Raw genomic sequence first — 17,791 nt, 5'->3', positions numbered from 1 at the left:
TTATGTACATAATTTATATGTTATGTAGGTCAATGACTCATTTAATTCAATTCCATCTTAATTACATTTATTGTTGCGTGAAATAAACAATATCTCATATTTCCAGAGCTTTACTTTCATTTTCTGTTGCAACCAAATAATAGTCAACCGATTGTCCAGGTAACTGTGCATACTCGGTAACATGGTTTGAATGACTTCTTGGTGTGCGTATGAATTCCACTGACAGGTTCCAGATCCAAAAACTGACTTTTTAGAAATCGCGCTGAGGGGCAGATCCTGGAGCAATAACAGCAAGGCATGACGCCACAGCCAGCAACAGTTACAATTCAACCTTTCCTGGACGAAAGAAGCCCTAGGCATCACATGCGTCAGGGGACCGGCTCTTTGTGACTGGCCTCTAATATTTGAACCAGGAGGAGCAAAATGCTTCGTTTCATCTATTTATGATTGAAAAACTCAACCCATTTCCAACTCAACACTTTTTGGATGCTCACCAATTAATCAATTTCCTAAATGTTCCGTCGTTTTTCCATTCACGTAAAAAACCGACATTTTTGTGTAAACAGTCTCAACTCAGAACACACACAGCGGTGAGTGGGGTTTAACCCCGCTTTTAACAGTATTCCATTTATGTCATGGCGCGTCAGCGTAATGTGGGAGGAAAGCCCGAAGTGATGGGTGTCTCAGACGTTTACCACTAGGTGAAACCCACGAGGACGTGTATGATGCTGACAAACCTAGAAACGTAATCGGGGCGAACCGGGATTCGAAGCCCAATCATAGGTTTCTGGCGTACCCAAGGGACACAACTCCACACAGCGAATCGCATCACCATAGACAATGTTTTCCTGCCTCACTCATGAGCATGATACTATTACTTGCACAACTGTTTATGGCTTGCTGACAGAGAAGAGGCCTTCTGTTGAACACCTGAACATTTTGTATTGTGATGACAGCCAAAATGCAGGAAATATATTAACATTGACCGATTAACTGGCAGCCCCAGTTGCATCAGTCACATAAAACAGAACAAATAGGATACATTCCATGAGAAAATCTTTTCAGGTTTGAAATCAGATCGACCTGTAGTAGACTTACATTTCTGTCTCTTTCTGTCTCCGCGTCTGCGTCTGCGTCTGAAAGGAAATTAAATTGTCAATGCAAGAGAATAACCAGCCTAGTTTTTCTGCCGAAACAGTTTCCATTTGACGTAAAGGGCAAAATATCTGTGGAAATTATATGAATGGACCATTGAAAATCAATGATGTCACCAGGTGTTCGCGAAAAGGGTAAGCATGTCCTGCCTTACCGGTAGCACACACACACACAAACACACACCCACACAAACACACACACACAGAATCATAAGGTTCAACAGGTAATTTCTCGTGACCTGAAACGTATAATGGTGTCAGCCTTACGGTAGTCACTTACACGCTCACTGCTCATTAAGGAGCAAATGCAGAGGATGCTCTTTGACTGTGTTTATGTTAGGTAATGTTTCCTAGTCCTCGTAGTTTTCACCAAGACAGTCAGAGCTCGTGGTGATCACATGTGGAATGATCGAAATGGCAAGAACAGTTAGGTTTCACAGAATACGAAAGGTATACTAATTATGGCTTTGTATTAGGGGTGACAGACATATGCTCGGTTGTGGCAGGTTGACTGTGCTTGTGTGCACCACCACCGGTGTTGTGTGTAAATGTTCAGAGCATAATAAGCGGTCGGCGTGAATTGAAGATCATTGTATATGTGTGGCATTATATGTTGATAAACTCTTGTGAGTCTTGTGGGTTTGAAATACAACCACTGCCTCGCACATGTCTGGTCACAAAACTGAGACTATAAACTTTTGTTCATCCAGTGAAAGTATAAGGCTTACTTTAACAAACCCAGATTGTAAACTCGCAGCCAATCAATATCATGTGAAATTTACACGCCAGTTTGTAAACAAATCACGTTGGTAACTGCTTTTCGTTATCCAAACTGTCACCAGTCATTAAAGGAACTATGAAAAGTGAGTAAATGAGTATGGTTCTATGCCACTTTTAGCAACATTCCTGAAATATCAATGTACCAATGTGGGGAATCGGAAGGATCGTTTGGCGTGACCAGCGAATACTTAAACCACTGTAGTTGTGATTCCTTCAACTGAAGATGATACTGACACCTCGTCACAAGCTAACCTTCTGCATAGGAGTATCCCAAGTATCACCAGTGCCACCAGGACAGCAGCTATCACTATGGAGATGATGGCAGGCACATGTCCTGTGTTTTCTTGTGGGTTTTTGTCTGCAACTGTCACAAACTTTTTGTCATGCATGGTAGCCGGTAATAGATTATGAAACACAGATTGTCACATAGTTTTACACTGCATTTCACATCTCTACGCATGATATGGGGCAGGATGGAGTCCGCATCAGATGCATTATATTTCATAAGTAACTTCTTCTGATTCGGAGAAATTTTGGCAAAATAGTTCCACCAATAATGGGTCTGAAATGCGGTGTTATCGCTCCATTATTTCACTTTCTTGTCACTTTTAGTCGGACACCCTTATGTTACGTAAGAGCTTTCTGTTAGGCAAAGTTGAGGCAAAGAGTTACTTTCTGTTGTATGGAACTCCCTGCCGGATATGACCTGAACAATTTCATCCTTTATATATGATTTAACCAGATGAGATGTTAGATGAGAAGACAACCTGTACACATTTCATGGTGTCAAGATGAAATGAAACTTAAAGGATTTCAAGCGCCTACTATCGACTCCAGAAGCTGGTGTTCCTTACAAGAAAAAAATACAAACGTATCCCGGGCTCTTTTTTTCTGAACTAAACACGATTGTTTTCACCTCCATAATACTCCAGAACAGTTTCAATTTACAGGTGATGTGATGATAAAAAAAACAGGTAAAGATTGACATCGCAGAGCAATTTCCAATGTGTGTTTAACATGGTGAAGGAGAATGAAGGTTTGGGGTAGGCCATGTGCGTAAGGGGCGGGGCTACGTTAGAGAGGTGTTAGGTGTTTTAAGTTCTGCAAAGTGTTGCATTAGCAGGTAGTGTTTCCACTTTTTGTTGGAAAGTGCAATGATGTTAAACAAGATAAGTAAGCATATTTTAATTTGAGAAGGTAACTTATATCAACTCTTTACCTTCAGTGCAGAAGCCTCCAGCGTAGTTCCCAGTGCAGCCTTTTGTACAGTGTCCATCAGCTTGGTTACAGATGTTGCCGATGCAGCCGGTGCTGTGGCATGCCCGACTACAGAGATCTCCGTGCCAGCCAGGAACACATCCTTCATGGCATCTCCCGGTGTCTCTGTCACAGACGCCGACAGTCGACCCAGACTTCGGGGCACAGTGTGGGGGACAAGACTTGTCACATGATATCCCGTAGTGGTCAGGGACACACTGTCTCATACCGTCAGCATTTAACACTGAAATCAAAATCGAACATAAGTTTTACTAAAACATGGCCATACACTATTTAAAAATACATCAGTATAGTGTATCACTTCTTGTATCACTATCACAGGATAAACTGTTTAATAAGAAGCTATGTGTGCGCGCGTGCTTGCGTGTGTGCGTGCGTGTGGTGTGTGTGTATGTCCGTTTCAGAAAGATTTCATAACCGATTTCAAAGAATGACCAAAGGGAGTCCAAAGGTACACAGCAATTTGGATTTGTCATAAAGTTCAAAGTGCCAACATCCAGCTGACAAGTCACACGTACCAAAGACCTTTGCCTTTTTCAGTTCTGGCAACATTTGCTCGGTCGTTGGCAGCTGAAAGTGCTCTTGACGAAGTGCCTCATTTAAGTGCCTGGGGTCAAAATAAATGCTAGTTCCCCCTGCTTTTTCGGGTGCCATCACTAACAAGCTACCCCAGGCATTCGTTCATCCACAGATACTGAGACACCAAGTTTCATAAGACGATTAAGTTGTTGTGTCAATTCCTCTCTCTGTGAGATGGGCATTCTGTCTTTGATGCGAGAATTTTGCCAGGCGAAGTCCCAAGTTCCCCTTCACAATTGTCAGAGTAGTTCTAAATGATAGTATCAGAACTCCTCTCTTTGACTAATATGAGCACTGGCTGTAAAACTGTACTCACAGAAACAACGCTGTATCAGCAATCGTGTTGCACCGTCAGTGTGTATCTGGGAACTATGTCACATACGAGGCATTTTCGATGCGGGTGTGACATCAGTATCAACATTAAGTAATCTCCGTGGTGAAATGTTTACTGATGCTCCACAAACCAACTGGAATTTGACAAGTTCCTTAATCATCTGAGCAAAAATATCTGAGCCTGCTTTATTTCCAACGAGGTTGCAAACGTAAAAATCCGGATCAAATGACACACTGCTGATCACCTCAAGACAATATTCCTCCTCTGCTCCACTGTATTCGGCATCTGACGCATTTTCACGTTCTACATCGCTGCTTAATTACATAGTCAGAGGTAGACCCAGTGCTGCATCACTCAATTTTCGCCCAACGTACAATTTTCAGAACTTATAAAAATATGCATCATTAAAATACGTCAACGTCCAGGGGGCAACAAGAACTATTCCAGTGATTAAAATTATGAGCATCGACCCACGCAATTGGGATACAATGACATGCATCAACAAAATCAGCGAGGCTTGTCACTATCACAAGGCATGTACATCTTGGAATCAGCCGGAATCCATTGCTCACGTGATACTGATATGACCAGACAATGCCCCAGCCCAGGGTCGATTGAAACGACAGTAATTATTGCAGGTAAATCTGTTATTTCTCGTAGATCTCCAAAAACCAAGCGATGCAATAGCAAAGTCCAGACACAGTATAATCGGAAACAAAGTAGGCTGGGGGAATGCATCTAAATACAGCAGCCAGAGAATTCCTATCAATTTCTAAAAGAACATCACTTCAGGAAAAAAACAGAAATCATATCAATACCAAAAACCCACAACCTATTTGCACTCTACACAAATATTTGAGTCCAAAAGGACAGGTCATTCACAATTGCTAAAAACACTTGACCTTTTAAAAATACTTGAGAAGAAGAAGAGTTAGGGACACAGAGAGAAAGAGATGTAGGGTCTCGCCCGTAGCCTAGCTGGGGTGAGGCAAGGTGCTCCCTGCCACATCACCACTGTCACGATGTGCTGATCTGGCACATACTAGTAAGTGTTTATGATGTCAGTAAAACTCCGCTCTTTTTTATAATCATTATGTGTTGCTGTTGTCTCTCAAACCGTTGCAGCATGCACCATATTATTGATGTATGTCAGTTATGCATAAAATATCATTACGTGATAATCATAACTCATAGGTTGTAGCTCATGATATCAATTACTGGATTGTCTGGTCCAGACTCGATTATTTACTCGATTAGCTGGGATATTGCTGAGTGCAGCGTTAAACAACAAACAAGCCAATCACGGGTTGTACATGATATTTCGTTTCAAACTTGCAATAAGCTAAATGTGATATCTGTATGAACTGAACCCAAATCAACAAATGTAACAACAATACCACCCATAATATCCATTTGCATTCAAGAAAGCGACAGAGTTTCAAATAAAGGCATGAAAGGACATGTAGAAAAGTAAAGTACCTCCCCCTCCTGCACCTTCTCAATTTACAGATCTCTGCAAAATTGTTCCAACCTTACCTATAGTGCAAAAGTCACCAATGATGTCTTTCTCGTTACAGCCAAGAATACAGTGTCCGTTAGCTTGATTACAGATGCTGTTCACGCAGTTGCTGCTGCTGCATGTCCAACTGCAGTGATCTCCGCGCCAGCCAGGAACACATCCTTCATGGCATCTCCCGGTGTCTCTGTCACAGACCCCTACAGTTGACCCAGATATCGGGGCACAGTGTGGGGGACAGGAACTATCACATGATTTCCCGTAGTTGCCAGGGACACACTGTCTCACACCGTCAGCATTTAACACTTAAATCAAAATCATTTTACTCAAAAATGGCTATCAAATTGTTTCAAATATGCCTGTATAGTGTATCACTTCTTGTATCAGTATCAAGTGATTAATTGTTAAATAGGAAGCTCTGTGTGTGTGTGTGTGCGTGTGTGTGTTCGCGTGTGTGTGTGTGTGGTAACAGAAATGTTTAACCAGAGACCATGAAGCCTAACTACGACTTGAAGCTAGCGAGAATGCGTTCACTAGGGTCATCGTTGTCACATTATTTTCCAGGCAAAGGATATTTTTCAAAATATATATGTACGCTCATGTATTTCTTTATTTTTTTCACATTACAACTGAGATTTGTTGGTGCCCTAAATCATATGGTGCCAGTGTATTCGATAAATGTGGTCACGCTTTGTCTTTGTCTGAGTGAGCAAAGTGTTGCATATGTAGAATCAGCATTAGTGCAGATTGGGTTTTCAATAACGGCTACTAACAGACAACAATGAAATCAGTATAAAAAATAAACATCCATTATGTGAAATATTTGTATTATGAAATTGTCATTAGCTTTGTACATGTCAAGGCAGTCGTCTGAAGGGATACTCTAAGAGAAGCTCGAGACAAACAAAGTGTCATTCAATAAAATACTTAAATGATCTGTTGTCCTTTTCTATAATAAATATCAAACCAAAACATGTCTCTTTTCAATATATAAACATGGCATGGTCGCATTAGAACATAGTTTCTCTCTCTTGAGTAATTGAGATGTACTGTCAGTTAAACTGTACCCGTTACGCTGAAAATATGTTCTAATTCTACGAACAAAAGTATATTTAAAGATGAGAGAACATTTTAAGAAATGTTCGTGTCGTAATTACATATTTTGTAGTGCAACGACTTACGTCTTACTGATAAGTAAGATGATAAAGTGCATGTTGGGAGGCGTTAATAAAATCCTTGATACATGGTCATTGGTTACGCTTGAAAATCAGTTTAAATTCATTGACAAACGTCATATTCAACGCTTGTTGCGATTGGTTGTAAACACGCGCTGTACACGGTTATTCACATCAAACCGTCCGCACAAAATAAGCGATACATTTTCCAATTGAAATAACAAAGCCTCGTCTTCGATTCTGAGGAGAAGACCCATCAGCCACCGTCAACGCTGAGAGAAGAAGATGTTTTAGATTAATAAAGAATTGCACAATATCAATCTCCGTTCATTAATTTGTTTTGTACCAGCAACTGTTTAGGCTCCAATACACCTATTTTACCCTACGGAATAACTTGCGTTAATGTGTGCTAAATCACATGAATATTCTAACCTTTTTCTCACCAAACACATTTGACCTGAATTTTATTGTGCCTGATGAAGTGTCTATTATCAGACAGGATGCCACCAACATTGCGTCGACGAAAAGCTGGACTTTCATACAGATCTAACTATTAAGGCTACATCATTACGCAAGATAAAATGGAGCAAAACCCAGCTCTTTGATGTCAGAATAATAGAGACCAAACAAGAACCAATCAGTAACCAAGTACAAAGTTCACTACATTGGGTGGTCCTCCGAGCATGACTAATGGGTTGGTGAGTCAAACATTGTAACAAGGTCCAGACTGGAGAAGACAGGCAGACAGAGCATTTTCATATTTCAACTTTCGAACTCAATCAAGGACAACCTCACTTGCTCATGTGGTGTAGATACTTTGGTTTTCATCTGCTTTCCTATCTCATCCCCAGAGTTTGCCAGCTCTCTGTTGGAACTGTCAACAAAACACTTCAATCGAAGACTGGACATATGTACAGGAGTGAATTCACCTTCCTGGATGAACACTCACGAGACATCCTCTCTGGACAGGCCTGGTGGTACATGATCATAAACACAGCTGGAGACTTTGGCTATATCAACAGGGAAACTGTCTGCTTTGGATTCTATGAGAGAAAACCCCGTGAAGAATTCACAGCTGACATGAAACGATTTATCTTCTCCATGCAGTTTGTGAAGAAGAAAGGAAACATGATGGCTATCAACCTTCTGAGGTGTACACTGGGAGAAGTGTAGTAGGTGTAGCCTGTCTTGAAGACCATGACCGGATATTCAAAATATGTCTGGAACTGGAACTAAACTTGGAACATTGACAGATCTAAAATTTGAACTGGTCATGTTTTGCTTCAATCATTTTGATATTTGTTAGCAACTCCGCTCATGGCTCTATGGGGTGAAGGGGATAAACTAAGTATAACCTTAAGAGTGTCAAAACTAAAACTAATAGGAGGGTTGTGACTCTCTCCCACTGACACAAAATCCAGAGACTCTTAAAGAAACAGGCCAACATTGATGTAGTTTTCAAAAGAAGTCATACTATTCAGAACACAATTAAAGCCACAGGGAAACCACCATCCAGCAACAAGCTAGAACCATCAGGAGCAGAGTACCACTTTCCATGCAATTGTGGACAAGCTTACATAGGAGAAACATCTATGCCCCTCAAAACCCGAATAAAAGAACATCAAAGCTCAGTCTCTAAAGATGACTCTAAATCAGCTCTATCAGACCACATCCTTGACAACCCAAGCCACAGCATCCAGTGGGAGAGAGTCACAACCCTCGCCACCAATCTCAACATCAAAAGACTTCAGCCCTCAATCAACCGTGACCAAGGCTATTACATGCCCATGGCGTACCATCAACTCATCAAAGACCCAAATCAGCCATAATCCCGTTGTTTATATTACTGGCTTCATCCTTTGTTTATGGCACTGACTTCACCGATGATTGTCATCACTACCCTTCTGTGTACATGACAGGCTTCTCTACTCCAGTATAACAATATATACTCTACTGTATAAACATTGCCTCCTACTTGTATATATATAGTGAGTCAAATTAAAAACTTCACATTTCTAAAAGTAATTCCATATATGATACACAACGGACAAATGTATCAGAGAAGGTAATTTGTAATCATTAATGTCCAAAGAAGGGTTTTAAGGAACGGTGGTAACCATAATTTGTTCCAAGCATCTACGGTATTCGGTAATAACATCATGTGCGTTGACAACTGCCACAAAACGCCTCCGCATGGACCTTGTGATGCTTGTGAACACATGATTGGGAAGACGACGCCATTGTTGCTGCAAAATGGTGCCAAGATCTTGCCAATTCTGTGGTTGGTTCTGGAGAGTGCGCAGACTTCTTCCAAGAGCATCCCAGACATGTTCGATGGGATTGAGGTCGGGAGACCTTGACGGCCAGTCCATGACGTTGACTCCCGCATTCTGAAGGAAATTCCTTGTCAAAATTGCTGTGTGGGGTCTGGCATTGTTGTGTTGGAAGATCAAACCGGGTCCATGTGCTGCCATAAAAGGCAGAAGTTCTGGTGGCAGTACCTGGTCGCGGTAAGCAGCAGCGTTGAGGTTGCCACGGATGACAAGAAGCCTGGAATGTACATTGCCACAGAAAGCACCCCACACCATAACACTTCCGCCTCGAAATCTGTCAACTTCCTGTACACAACACTGGGCGTAACGTTCATGAGGCGCCTCCACAGCCTCGACCCAAATCAGCAAATCGAAGATTAAATCAGGATTCATCACTGAAGACGACTTGATTCTTATTCCTCTGAGTCCACCGTGAGTGTCGCTGTGCCCCAATTGACGTTGACGTCTGTATAATTGAGGCAGAATCAGCCCGCAATATGGCCGTCGTGCTTGAAGGTGAGCAGTTCTCAGACGGTTTTGAACAGTTTGCGCACTTAGTCTACCCCTAAACAGTTCATTTCTGGTTGATGTAGCCGTCAAAAATCGTTTACGGAGGTGACGTTAGACAATCTGACGATCCTCTGCATGTGACGTCACACGTAATCGACCTGGCCGAGGGCGATCAGCCGTGGTACCCGTCTGCTGTAGACGCGTCTGTAAATCATAAACACTCTGTGGACTACAACTTGCGACTTCAGCTACGGACGTTCCCGTCTGCAACATGCCGATGGCACGTTCACGTTGCACATTTGAAAGGCGTGGCATGACAAATGGCCGTAAAGACTTTTGTTTTCTTGTGTTTTTCTTTTTTCTTAATGACTGCTAACAAGTATGGCTGAAAACACGTGCGGTATTATGTCACGTGACCAGTTGCAAGTGAAACACCAATTTTGCCACTATAGTGCTGTGCACATGATTTTGATCGATTCACCTGCATAAAAACGGGGTTATCTGAAGACAATACGAGGCCATTACTGTTTAAATACACAATAAGGGCCCACAATGATAACTGGTCAAAATGTTACAATTTTAGTATTGTGAAGTTTTAATTTGGTTCAGTATACTTGCCAACTACACTCTGTAAATCACTTGCTTGATAACGGTCTTAGAACCTACACCGACACGTCGCTCTTAATGTAATAAAGAAGTTGTTCATCTATAAATTCTTATTCTTACTTAATACAGAGAGAGGTCTGCTGCCCGCAGTGATCTGATATATGTCAGGACCAGCAATTCCAGCTGCTGGAGAGCAATGTACCAGAACTTGTCCCCAGCACTCAGTTTGGCAAGCAGCCCTTGATCCTGCAGGTCTAATGCACATTGTCTAACACCACTGTCAAGGCGGAAAGTAGACACTTCATGGAGTTGCTCTGTAACAGATGTCTTCTCACAGAAGAAGCAGCCATTTTCTGATGTGGCATCCTGTTGATGACTTTGACGGGTATACTTTTTAGTGCTTGCTGAATGAGGATCATCATATTTTGCTGTTGACTTCCTCTTTTCTGCCCTTTGTAGCCTTGCAGTACTAAACTTTGAAAGGCAGTATTTGTGACCCTTGGCCTTGTTCACCTGAATATTGGCTATGCCACCCCCTTCATCAAGGCGTCTCACATCTATGGATATGGGGAATTCATGCAGCTCTTGGAAAAGCTCAATGTTCTCTGAAAAGGTTGAGAGAGTGAGTGAGTATGGTTTTACGCCGCTTTTAGCAATATTCCAGCAATATCACGGTGGGGGACACCAGAAATGGGCTTCACACATTGTACCCATGTCGGGAATCGAACTTAGCGTGACGAGCGAACGCTTTAACCACTAGGCTACCCGACCGCCCCCTGAAAAGGTTGAGTAACCATGGCAAGCACAGACATCATGACACTTTCATTCTGCTTCACTTTTTGTCTGTTTCTATGGATCAGGTTGCTCTGGACTATGAAGCTATAGGCTTGATACATTGTCACTGTTACCACCACCTCGAAATTACACTTTCTGCTAACTCAGCATTAATTCTCTACACACACTGGACCTGCAAAGGAACATGTTCTGTATCATTCAAACATGGCTTAATATTACTTATATTGGGGCCAATATTCCAGTTACTTGGGACCTGCAAATAGTCATTATTGATAAATAGATACAAACATTTCAACATCGTGAGTGATTTTGAGTCGCCATTTTATAAATGGCTGCCAATGCTGACACAGCGACTTTTCTGGTGGCGCCAATTCTGGAACTGTTTTTAGGGCATGGTCTATGACTATACCAAATTTCATGACAAAATGCACAATCCTTTGATATTGTTCATATATCTGCAGGACAAATAGTTCGGCGTGGAAACTGGACTTTTGTAGTCAATTAACTCTTTAGCCTCCAGAAGAAGGGTTTCGTAAGGTCTGGTCGGAAATTCTGCGCAGTCCGGGTATTTTGGTTGCGGTTGAGGTGGCTCTGGTCGTCCTTTCACGTAGGTTGCGCTGTCGGATGTTGTGATTTAGGGCGGGATGGTTACTCTTGATCGTCTCGATCTTGGCCGAACACGTGTTGACCTTGTGATAGCCTCATAGCCTTGTGATGGTGCTGGTCGCTACATTGAAAACCCTGGCTACAGCTGATCGGGATTCCCCTACCTGCAAGCGGCCCATACGTTTGTTGGTGACAGTTTATGTTTTTTCCCCGGATCAGATCAGATTTGAATATAGGGAGGGTTAAAGGCCGGAAAAGCGGAAGGCAGCTGTGATGTCAGCTGAGGTTGACTCTGGCACTGAGGTGCATCACCAAATTCAGAGTATTCGTGGCAATAGGGGCTAAGAAATTTTGTGAGTATATACACAATAAGTGTCATTAAATTGTCTTTCTGTTGTGAGGGATAGGTTTGTATGGTTAGGACTTCTTCATGCTAAATTTATTGTTTATTTGATATAACTATAACTATATATAACTATATATAACTATATAAATATAACTATATATAACTATATAACTATATATATAACTATATATATATATAACTATATATATAACTATATATAAATATATATATATATATATATATATATATATATATATATATATATATATATATATATATATATAGACATATAGGTGGTGTCACCTAAATTCGTGACATACTGGTAAATACCTTATACACAGTAAAACTTAAGTACTTTGCTAACATCAATATTTAATGAAATATCAGTAAATGTGTCATTGAATAGGCAGTTTGAGTTATTGGGAAAACTATCTTAAGGTTGTTTTATTTTGTATTCAGCTTGAGCCGTTTCAAAGTACAACGCATGTGACAACAAGCAAGAAAACAAACTGCTTCAAGATATATACCAGTAATCCAAACTGTCATTCGTATTGTAACATATTTGAACCAATCTGCTTATTAATTTTATCACGACTGTCTTCGTCAATTTGTTTTGAAGTCAGAAACACGGACAATATCATCGAACCTTTTCATCGGTAAATATAAATCACGGAAAATTCGCAATGAATGTGTACCTCGACATAAATGTAATATGTCTATCGCCGTTAGGATGTGTATTTTCCAATGATATGAATTATTGGGCATTTGGGCATTGAGCGGTATGCAGGCTAACTTAAGTCCAGGCACCATGAGTGTTAACATACAAAGTTACAGCGCCGTAAAATCAATAAACAGCAAACACGTCCAAACACTGCAGGCTGTATCTGGCCGCTTCAATTAGCGTTATAAAGTAGTAGCGAAGATCTGTTGATTTTTTTCTGGCTGATAGTAAAGCATTTACACCAGCCAGTGGTAGTGCATATTTGCAAGATTTTGTCAACATCGGAATTATGGTGAACTGTGACAACTGCTTCCCAAAGTCCCTGTGGATGAATTCGGCTCTGCCGAATGTAAATTGAAATAAAATGCCCAGGGCTCACATGAACACGTATTTCGCGGAAGACACATATGTTCAGCAAATAATTTGCAGCCAACTGATATGTGCTCATAAGAGATAAAATAAACATCATTGTCATCCGTTAAGGGCCGTCCTCTTATTATATTCTTGTTGGTCGTAGTCGGAGAAATATCGGCTACAAGAATTTATCCTAGCCCCGGATATTATGTAATACTGTTCACGTGGTTACCAGACTGGTCAGTTGCGAATGTCGGCGCATTCGATTCGCATCTGCAGCGGTACATGGGGGTTAACAGCAGGGTGTCGGAGTGTATCAGTTACATGGCGGTCTATTACGCTGATGGTTTATGATAAACTGTTTAGGGGCCGTCCTTCACAGAGTAGAGGCCAACCCTTAAAAAAGAGGCTTATTTAATGAGTAAACCCTCCTCAAATTAGAACAAAGCACAACTACATTTTTCTACAAAGGATGTCATTTATGCATGAGAAAATGCTGGTTGTGGTGATTTCTTTTGGTGGCAGACATGTTGTTTGTTGGTACAATGCTAATTTTATAAAGAAAATCAGTGTGGTGACATACAATAGCCTTAATAAACAATTAGCAAAATTGTTTAAGTCAAATTATGTGTCAAAATGTGTCAAAACCAGGAAAGAATCACGCAATTTTTACTTTCAAATTGATACAGAACTAAAGATAATGTAAGCTCCATATTGACAATCATGTCGGGTGATGTCTCACAATCTGCCTGAATATTTTATGAGCTTATTAAATATTCCAAAATTAATGTACGTTTAACATAATGTATGAAATTTTAATGAATGTGATCCCATCCCCCACCTTGTTAAAAAGCAACAAATATATACTGAACAACAAAAGTTTCTGTGACATTGAATAAGATTTAATGCAATATTATGTTTTTTTACAGTTTCGGTTTACAACAGATAAAAGACTCCCGTATATGTTCAAATGGTTTAATTTGCCAAACTCAATTCAGAAAATGCGTGACTTCATAAAAAAACCATGAACATGCCAAAAAGTCAATTTACAAATCAATATCGTGTGTGTCCACCTCTGGTTGCGATGCAAGCAACACATCTTCGTCTCATGGAATGGACCAGGCATCGCACAAAGTCCTGTGGGATGTCTGTCCAAATCTGGTGGAGCATATTTCGAAGTTCCTGGAGTGTATGTGGAACACGTGGTTGACGTCGAAGGCGCCGATCCATCTCATTCCACATGTGCTAGATTGGTGAAGATTTGTTGAAGAGAATCCTGAACAAGTCGAGCAATATGAGGCGGGGCTTTGTCATGTTGAAAGGTAATGCCTGGGCCATGACGAAGCAAACACGGTAGAACAACAGGGCTGGTGATCTCGTCGCGGTAGCGCTGTCCATTGAGATTTCCCTCTACCACCATCAAACGGGTCCTGTGTCTTGCTGGAAACCCACCCCACACCATAACCCAGTCGCCCCCTAACCGATCTTCTTCCATGACACAATGGTTACGTAACGTTCATCTCGAACTCGGTACACTCGAATCGGTCCATCGCTGTGCCTGAGGTGAAAACGAGACTCGTTAGTATAGCCGTCCAGCGAAGAAGCTGTCTGCACCACTGTAGACGTGCTTGACGGTGGTTTACTATCAAAATGGGACGTCTGGTGGGTCAGTCACTATCTGGCTGGAATCGAATTCGTAGGCGTGTTGTTCGGATCCATTTGTTTTGATTATTGGTTCATGTGGCCTGCCACTCCGAGGATGGTCTCTGACTGCATTCATCTGTTGTCAACGTTGCCATAAACACCAAATGGTGTTTCTGTGGACGTTAAATTGACTTCCAATATCACGTCCTGCTTCAATGTATGAGAACAAATGTCAAAATTTAGGTCTCGACCAGGGACTCCATCTACCGTGTCATTTTCATATAAAAGAAAATTTTCGCTTATATGTATGTACTATAATTGCTGATCACATTGTAACACTTGTAACACGTGAAACACGTGAAACACGTGTACGCAATTGCCTCAATATTGTCAGTAATTCATTAACAAATCCATTATTTTTTTCCAATACAGTAAGATGAATTTAGTTACTGTCACTGTCACACAAGCCTTCAGGTTCATCATCATGTGCAGAGTTTTAGAAAACAGAGCAGGTGCAGTGCTCAGTACGTGGCAGTCCAGGCATGAGACAAGGACACTTTCTGGAGACGACATATGATCTGTCACAGCGGATGAGATTAGTGATATATCTGCAGCCTCATTATTGTCTGAAACAATGGCTCTCACCATGTGTTACTTGAAAGCATCTTCTATATGAGGGAACGTTGTGGCGTAATTAGATATTTGCAAAACAACAACTGCATACACACATGGTATTTACTTGCCTTTCGTGGACATCAATCGGTATGTCCGATAGGGTAACTGACCTTTATCAAGGGGAAGCTACTCTTACCCTAGTCTATGAAACGTCACGGCCAGTCAGACAAAACACAGCGACAAAACGAAACAAGGTAACAATTCGAAAATAGTTCGGCCAAATCCAACTGCCACAGAGGTCTTCAAGTATAGATATAGAAAGTGATCCCGCTTGGCTGGTGCCCTCGCAAACATATTTCGTAATTTATATCTCCGAAAGTGCCAAAACTAAAATATGTTAGTTGCGTCACAGTAAGATACTGATTTTCAGTATTATTAGACTTTTCTTTCGATAATGATAGCAATTATCCCAGTAGTTTCTCCAGAATCCCGATGGTCAATTCTTACTTGATCGCCGAATAACAAGGGCGACGTCATGTTTGTTTATAAACATTTAAAGTAGTCCCTACTTGACCTTTGATATCTGCATCTCTATACGCATATGACCCCAAAGGATATCGTTTTTATCCGTTGGCTTAATCCTCCCGAGAAACCTACCCATTATATGGTAAAATGAGATATATGTCTTCATATTAGTAGAGGACACTCTCCTCTCTCTAACCATCTTAGTTTAAACAGTTTTGGTACTTGGTCTATCTTGATCTGCGTTTCTACAATCTTTGTTCGATTCTTCCTCGCTGCTGTATTTATGTATCTAAACAAAGTTGTGAAATATTCAGATAATCAAGTATTTAATGTCTAAATGTGTTTTTATTGGACATCGCACAACGGTTGACATTTCTCTTCTGACTTCTCTAGATTCTTCAAATAACGATTGTTACGACAGTAGATACATGTAAACGTATCACGTGTTTAACTCGAGAGCGGAATGGGGTAACTTATAAAAATGACTCCAATAGCTATATTCTACACTTTCATGAACCATGTTATGTTCAAAGTGTGTTGATGTTTTGGGATATAGAGCCCATTACATGTATTACATGTCATTAAGGTGTTGAATTGAAACACACAAAGACTTTGTTCCTTTAAGCAACATAAATCCAAAGCATGTTTACAGCTAAGCATGTTTAAAACATATTTTATACCCTAACATATTATTACGGTCTCTAAATGTGGTAACATATTATAGACACGACCCTTAAAATTCAGTATTGCAGCAGATAACAGAACAAAATATGTTTTAAAAAGTTACAAGACGTCAACACCAGATCTCGATTATCCGCCAATACAGATTCTCCATTGAGCTTAAAAGCAAAATAGCCGTGAAAGTCATATGAATAGGTCAAAAATTAGTAAAAAAGGTAAACATATCTCGCCCTACTGGTAACATCTGCCAATCACACAATTTGCATGAAAGGTAAACATTGTATGTTGTCTTCCATGCGACGGTTGTCTTTAAAGAGAGAATCAAGCAATGGACCAGATAGAAAATTCAGTGACACGATAGTACATTTATTGCTTTTTGTGGAAACTAAAAACTGATACGTTAATTTTGAATTACGTCTGTTGCGTAGAAGTGCAGAAGTGTGATTGGATTGCAGCAAGGCTAAAAGGCTACAACATTTTTATATATTTTGTATGCCACGAGTAAAGGTATTTTTCGGGTTTATATCCCCCGTGGGGAGCTGGGGAAGATAAGAATGTGTCCTCAGCACCGCATTGCTGGTCGTAAAAGGCGACCAAAGTGGGCAGCCTGTCTGCCGTGCGCTGCGACCCTGTGTCGGCAGAGTCTGGTGGTTGAAGGCGACGGAGCCGGCATAGTGCTCCTTAGGTGCAATTGGGTTTTACGTCGCGTCCAAGATTATTGCACATATGTAGCGACGTGCATGCACGTGTGTGTGTGTGTGTGTGTGTGTGTGGCTACTTGTACTAGTCTGGACTGATGTTGATTTATAGTGCTAGCTCACTGAGATACCATGCCGCAGTTTAACATGAATACCCCACTCAGAACAGTATACTGACTCCGAGCCGACCACTCCTTGTTTTAGCCCCTTAATGCCGAGCGCCAGACAGGGTAACAACAAGTACCATCTTTAAAGGTCTTTTGGTATGACGCGGCCGGGGATCGAACCCCGGACCTTCCGCCCTCTGGGCGGACGCTCTACCATTAGACCACGGAGGCGGTCTGCTCCTTAGTCTAACACACCATTTCGCCCCTAACTTTGCCCAAAGGGGAGGTAGAATGGGCCCGATTTTATCAATCGGCTAGTCATGTCATGCTCTGTACATACAATATTTCGCACAAACTTTGGGTATTTAAAAATATATAAATAAATTTATTCTAAATGTCGTATATATAGGTAGGTAGGTAGGTAGGTAGGCAGGTAGGTTCGGGTGGGTAGGTAG

The 17,791-nt window shown here is 41.1% G+C and overlaps 1 protein-coding gene across 1 annotated transcript in view; it reads right to left on the bottom strand.

The window, feature by feature from the left end:
* Positions 1–1,094: 1,094 nt before the first annotated feature.
* LOC139466613 (scavenger receptor class F member 1-like) overlaps positions 1,095–17,791 on the bottom strand; it is a 63,153-nt gene continuing 46,456 nt past the window's right edge. The window contains exons 4-7 of the mRNA XM_071248200.1: positions 5,662–5,946; positions 3,154–3,435; positions 2,216–2,292; positions 1,095–1,136 (exon numbers count right to left, since the gene is read on the bottom strand). Coding sequence (XP_071104301.1) covers positions 1,095–1,136; positions 2,216–2,292; positions 3,154–3,435; positions 5,662–5,946 — 686 coding nt within the window. The remainder of the gene's footprint in view (positions 1,137–2,215; positions 2,293–3,153; positions 3,436–5,661; positions 5,947–17,791) is intronic.

The sequence above is a fragment of the Haliotis cracherodii genome, unplaced genomic scaffold, assembly GCF_022045235.1.
Source record: "Haliotis cracherodii isolate W230 unplaced genomic scaffold, xgHalCrac1.p SCAF_19, whole genome shotgun sequence".
Lineage (NCBI taxonomy): Eukaryota > Metazoa > Mollusca > Gastropoda > Lepetellida > Haliotidae > Haliotis > Haliotis cracherodii.
Note: the sequence above shows the minus strand (reverse complement) of the source record. Positions and strands in the feature narration are given on the sequence as shown.